The sequence below is a fragment of the Atractosteus spatula genome, chromosome 18 (genome assembly GCF_055471065.1).
Source record: "Atractosteus spatula isolate fAtrSpa1 chromosome 18, fAtrSpa1.hap1, whole genome shotgun sequence".
In the NCBI taxonomy this organism is placed as follows: domain Eukaryota; kingdom Metazoa; phylum Chordata; class Actinopteri; order Semionotiformes; family Lepisosteidae; genus Atractosteus; species Atractosteus spatula.
Window position 1 is genome coordinate 17,825,678 of NC_142723.1, and position 6,465 is coordinate 17,832,142.

At 38.3% G+C, this 6,465-nt stretch overlaps 1 protein-coding gene across 1 annotated transcript in view; it reads left to right on the forward strand.

The window, feature by feature from the left end:
• Positions 1 to 1,995, forward strand: part of mad1l1 (mitotic arrest deficient 1 like 1) — a 280,158-nt gene extending 278,163 nt beyond the window's left edge. The window contains exon 18 of the mRNA XM_088936727.1: positions 73 to 1,995. Coding sequence (XP_088792853.1) covers positions 73 to 231 — 159 coding nt within the window. The 3' untranslated portion in view covers positions 232 to 1,995. The remainder of the gene's footprint in view (positions 1 to 72) is intronic.
• The last annotated feature ends 4,470 nt before the right edge of the window (positions 1,996 to 6,465 follow it).

Genomic DNA, 6,465 nt, shown 5'->3' on the forward strand with positions numbered 1-6,465 from the left:
CCCAGGGAAATTGCAGAATGCTTTCATAGTGACAAATGCGAAAATATTAATACTGTTTTCATGTTTTCATAGGCAAGTGGGCCAACAGGAGGGAACATGCAACTGCTGGAAACAGATTTCTCCCGCACTCTCCATGACCTTGTGGAGCTTCACCTCTTTCATCAAAAGAGCATCCCAGCATTCCTCAGTGCTGTGACCCTTGAACTCTTCAGCCGCCAGACTATCATCTGACCTCGCCCCTGTGCTTTCTCCACAGTGATATCTGAGAGCCTGTGAAATCTGTGTGCATATAACTGCATCAGAATTGCACCTCACTTTTGTTGATTAGAGTGTAGTCTGTTGGTGTTAGGCAAATACAATGTGCACTATATAGAAAATTAATAGCAGAGCTTTGAGTTTGAAATTTATGTGGATTTTTGTGTTGTAAAAACTCTAGAAAAGCTGTGATTTTTCTCACTTTGCTGCAATATGTGATACTTCCCAGGTGTTACTTTTATTTTTTCATATACATGTTCTAAATTCCAAGTAATACATCTTCAGTTTTGTTAAATGCCATTCATTATTCAAACATAATGTTGTGGCAGCAATTGTGCGGAAAGGGGAATCATAAACCATCAAATCTGTTTCCCACGGTCAGAAGGCATAGCTTTCAGCAGACACGACACTTCCTTCCGAATTCACATTTGGGAATAACTTGTAAAAGTAACTGCTGGTTGACCATCTGTGCATAGCACGCTCCCACATTTTATGTTACTATGTCCACTGTGGCTGCAAAGCATTTCAGTGAAATGAGTTCTGTGTTAAAATATATTTCTAAAGCAAATCAGACATGCTCTCATTAACGATGGTAAAGAGAAGGTTTAAGTACTGCTCATCTTTCTTTTATATTTCTCAAAGCTGCATGTGGTTTAAGCAAGACTTTTTTCTGCATTGTTTCAATTATAATTTAACGTCTGGAAGTACTGTATTTCGATTTGTCAGTAGGCTGACTTTGAGAATTTAGAACAGTTCAAATACAAGATGAGCCAAAGCATGAAAGAAAAAACAAGACTGAGGCATCGTCTGACCTACATTGCATGTTGATAATGATAGATAATAACTGTGCAGGAGTCTCTTGTTCCCATCAGGAATAAGTGCAGGACCACACAGTCAGATTACCTAGGTCACATTTTGACATACAATCTGAACAGTCATTAAATAAACTGATATCAACGACAGGAAGGGCTGGGCATCACTGTTTGTTAACCATGTGCGATGTCAGCAGGCTGTTCAAGTGAATGCAGATGACTTTTGTCTTGCAATTAGTATATTAGTATACCCTTGAATAACTGAAACCACAAAATAATTTCTACCCTGAGTCGGCTAACAAGGGATTGTCCTGTTCCTTAGCATTTCCTTAATTCTTTTCTGACAGGCAAACTGGTTTATCGGTTTGGTCTGTACCAGAGAGTATGTATCCCTTTTTTCAAACTGTCACACTTAAGAATTAAAGCTTAGTGGAAAATATGCAATGAATAAAAACAATGTGTCGTAGGTCTGGCATAGATAAAGATGCTTTTTGTGTAGCCTGACTTCATTCACCTGATTCAGCAAAAGATGTAAATGTGTTTTAATAATTTGGCACTTCCGTAAAATAGAGATTTTTTTCTTCGAGCCAGTCTGTTTCAAAGTTATAGGTGGATTGTATAGTATAACAAAAAAGATCTGTTTTTTACAACTGAGTATGTGTTTGTTCTAATCTGCTTATGATTTTGCCATTAAATCATTTATTTCTTCAGACATTCTTTTAATGTGGCCGCTGGTGAAGAACATCATGTCTCAGCAGCTAAGATGAAACACAGAAATACTGATACTAGTTTTCTAATGTGGTATGTAAAGTGATGTTTTCCTGCATTGATGTTTGTTTTTAATAGTTTCATTAATTCTCCCAACATCAGGAATTTCTTTCTTTGCTGGAATTTTCTAAAACATGAGAAATAAAGTTACTTCAAAAGCATGTTTAGAAGAAGACTGTTGGTCAGTCAAGAGACTTGACACACTTTTTCTGACTAGCTTGCACCCCGTTCCACTTTTAAACTCGCTGTCCTGTGTAATTTGCTTTGTCTTTGCAGCTCCTGGCTCAGTAGGATAACTAGGAAGAGGGAGGAGGCTTCTCCTCATGCTACACTAGATGTGAAGCATTACAAACATCCATTCAGCAGGAGCTGAAACTGGTGATTTGAGCAAGGCCTCACAGCCCAGATCCACACTGCCCGCAGAACGGTACAGCAAAGGCTGACCCAATCAATGTGGCAATGATTGAGAAACAGGCACAGTCTCTCACTCTCTCAGAAAGAACTTCACAACTCCTGTCAAATCACTTCAATTTGATCCAAAGAACTTACTTGATGACTCTAAATCGATTCCTAATGGGCCTCGCTAACACGCCCAAGTCTGCTATGTGCTCTTCAGGGCCCGAGGGCTCTTTTGTTTAACATGATTTGTAAGTGTTTGGATGTGGCTGTGTTCTGAGAGAGAGAGTCTCCTCAATTTCTGTACTATTTTGGGAGAGAATATTTCTTGTTCTCCAGTGTTTCTCATTGGCGTAACTGTGAAGATTATGGTCAGTTAGTCCTGGTACCTTTTGCATTTCGCCCTGGTCCAAGTGAGCCCATTCCTATTCGATGGGAAGCCTGAACCAAATACCCAGAAAAGGAAGTGTTGTCTTCTTCCTTCTTCCCTTAGGTACTATTTGATGACACTGTTGAATGTTAAATTGTCATCTGGGATAACCCTATCTACACCCTTAAATACAGTCCCTTCCATAAGTACAGTTTAGTCAAAAGGGCAATTTAGTTTTGAGCTGAAAGGATGAATATAAGGAAAAGGTACAGAATATGGCACCTTTTATTTCTGGGTATTTCTAGTCTTTTTAGAATAACACCACTTCGTGTTCCATCCTCCCATTACATAGATATGGTGCTCTACTCCACTCAGTTCAAGGGGCTGGGGAGAAGCTGCGGACACAAGCCTTCTTGAGGGCAACTCGAAATACCGATGTCTGACGTGGACTCCTGGCGTCCTCTTTGTACAGGTAGCTGCCATTTGAGCACATGGATGTGGGCCAAAGTTGAATTGCTTTTCTCTGTTATGTCGCTTTTTTTATTATTTCTTATCCCGGAAACCGGATCACAAAAAATAATCCTGTCAAAAATGTTTTGGTTTATTGTTGCTTTATTGTTCCTAGGTTTTCAGTTTATCCCTGACACACTTTTTATGAGTTTGACTTTCACTATATATTCAAGAAAATATTTTAACTGTACTATAGAATTCTTAAGACTTGAATTTAATTGTCACTCATTTAGAAATAATCTAGCCACTATACCTCTAATTAACTTTTCTCCTAGTATAGCTTACTTTTAAAAGTTGCTATTCCTTAATTCCTTAAAATATACATTGGTGCCTGTGCTTTGCACTAGACTGTAGGTGCTGTCTTGTGAAATTCCGTCACACAAACATGTGCACTGGTCTCTGATCTCTAGAGTCTACATTTAATGGGACTTCACCTACTAACTTTTGTGATCTCGCAAGAAAGCTGCAGTTACTACAGTAGATGTATGTTGTCCTCCTGGAATGTTGTCATGTCAGCATGAGTCCACATTAAGGGCAGCCTATGAAGCCCCAGGACTTGATTAAGGTAGCACTATGCAATCAGGTTGCCATCATTTACTACAAGTGGAGTTCTGCAGCAAATAGACACTCCATTCCAGACATTCACACTTGAACCTCTTTATTGATTTGTCTGTCTTACACAATAATTGACATATTGTTTTGTACATCAGGTTGCTCCACACACAGCTTTGATTGAGCTTTGAAAAATGAACTTGGCTCCACTGCTCATATTTGCCCAAAGTGTGATTTCCATACCATACCAGTGATGGAAAAACATTATTCTCTTCATTAGCTGGTGCTGTTATTCTGTTTGTTTTTTCCTTTTGAATTATCACCTAGCCTGACATTCAAGAAGTTATATTACCTCATCTCCTCTGACCTTTCCCTTTTTCTCTTATAGGATGATTGGGTACCATATAGTTCAGTGTGCTGTGAAAAATCATGAATAATCAATTAATTAAAATTGCACCAGTATATGTTAGCAGTTTTCCAAATTCATGTCAATTTAAATAAAACTACATTCACATTTACTTGTCTCTATAGAAATCAGTTTAATTGAGTCCTTTGAACTTTGAGAGTGGAGCATGGGTTACATCTTGCCTTTCACAAAGGCAGTAAACATGGTTCTTGAATTTAATTGATGGAAAACAGTCTCCTCTCCTTGTTTTTTATTTTTTCGCCATCACTTTTTTGCTGTGACAACCTATGAATGTCTGTTTGTGTATTTGTCAAATATTTAGGCCGTGATTTGTCCATGTTTATGTCTGTAAAATCTTCTGCTGGGGTTTCTTAATTTATTTTCTTAATTGAGTCTTCTGTTTACCTGAGTAGTGATGCATTCAGAGACAACAGCAGATGATGAAACTCAGTTCCCCGTAACAGCTTTTAAGCAAAATCTAATTATTTTCTTTAAAAACTGTTAAATTGCAATTTAACTTCTGAACAGCTTTTGCTCATCATTTCTCTCTTCTGAACTTTCCTATTAAGACTAGGCGATGCATCTTTGGTTTAAAGAATTTAAGTTATTTATTTATCTTTTTAAACTTAAGAGTATTTTATCACGAGATCACACTATTTGGAGAAGGATCCAAAAGCGCTGTTCATCCTAGAGACATTCTCTAGAGTTGCAATGGAGCAACATTTGATATTTAAAAGCTTAAGCTTCACACTGATAGGTTATTTTACTGAGAAAGCAAATAGTGGGGCTACAGTATATAAAATAAGTTTCTTTGTATTGAAAATAGTCAATTATACGGTAATTTTGCAAATGAACATAAACTAGTGAAAATGAAGGCAATTCTTCATTAATGAACACATTCTTCCCCCTGAAAAGAATTCCTTAAAAGCACACACAGATGAAGCGGTTTACACAATCTAACCTTTTAATAATTTCCAGGAACAAAGGGGAAACCAGTCTTTGATCTGGATGGCATTTGAAGTAGTAGTTTACGAGTTCATGAACATTAATGGTTGCTGAGAAATGTCCCAAAATACACAGAGTAAGAAAAAATTGGTTCGGTTGGTAGGATAACTCAAAAACGACGGAATCGAAGCAATATAGCCTCTAAAGTTTTAGATGAACACAGCAAGCATACTTGGGGAAGAAAAAAGATAAAATACCTTCAACTTCCTGCAAAGCTGATCCAGATGTTTGTGGGCTTAAAGATGAAAGACCACCGCAAGCAAAAGCAGCAACAGTGAATGGAGATGAATCCAAGTCCTTTCTAAACCACTAAGCTTTCATGTTTTGCTTCAATAATGTGGATGACACAAACTCCTAATTAGAGATTCCTCACTCAATGATTACAGACAGTTATGGAGTTAAAGAGTTTCTGTGTTCAAAACAAACCTTCAGCCACGCGTCGTCCACCGTGGAGTGGCCCTGTTCTGCTTTCATCTCAATGGTCTCGTCTCTATCAAAGGAACTTTCTGCATTTAACAGCATCTGAATGTCGTTCAACAATCCCGTTAGATCAGAATTGTTCTAGTGAGAAAGAGGCGTTCGGTGTCTTTGCCGGCTGTTCCCCAGTGATGGCGTCATAGGCGTTGCTAAGTGTTCTTAGCTGTAATTAATTAGAAGTCAGGGTTTCCTGTCTGTTACTTGTTTAGTATTTTCACGTCTGCTAAAATCTAAAATGATTTTCATCACGTCTGCTAAAATGGTTATTTAAAGAGACCTTTTGCTAGAGGTAACACACAGAACAGCACAGAGACATGGCAGTCAGGGCTATTGCCGCATTTCTTGGTCGCTGAGTGCGATTCAGTCCCTTCGTTCTGATTTTTCACTTTGCGTTGACCATGTGATGGACTGGCTTCTCATTCTGGGAAAGAGCAGCCATGTGCTCTCAGTCCTGCCTTGCAGCCCATCCTTCTTACAGGATTGTCTTCTGCAGGTTCCTTCAGCAAAAGGCTTTCGGAGGCTTTCTGACAGTGAATGGATAGCTAGAGATGACTAGACTTCACCTGTTCCAGTTCATTTTTTTTTATTTGATTTCAACATGTACAAATACTGAAAGGAAGTCACTTGTTAATAGTGGGAGAACACTACTGTATTCAACTACACAGTAGGGTCATTTTTAAGCAGTTTTGACTATTTGAACGTGAAAATGAACAAGTGTGAGTATAAACAATTCCACTCGTCATCACAATTTTCCTACTGATAGAGATCACATGACTAATTTGCCAGGGTGGTAACTAAGGTAAGAAGCGGAGCTACCATCTCCCTTTTTTTTTGATTGTTTGGTTTGAGCCTCTTTGTGTCTAAGAATTGGGGACTTGAAAGAATATCGACTCATCTATCAATCGTCCTAAATT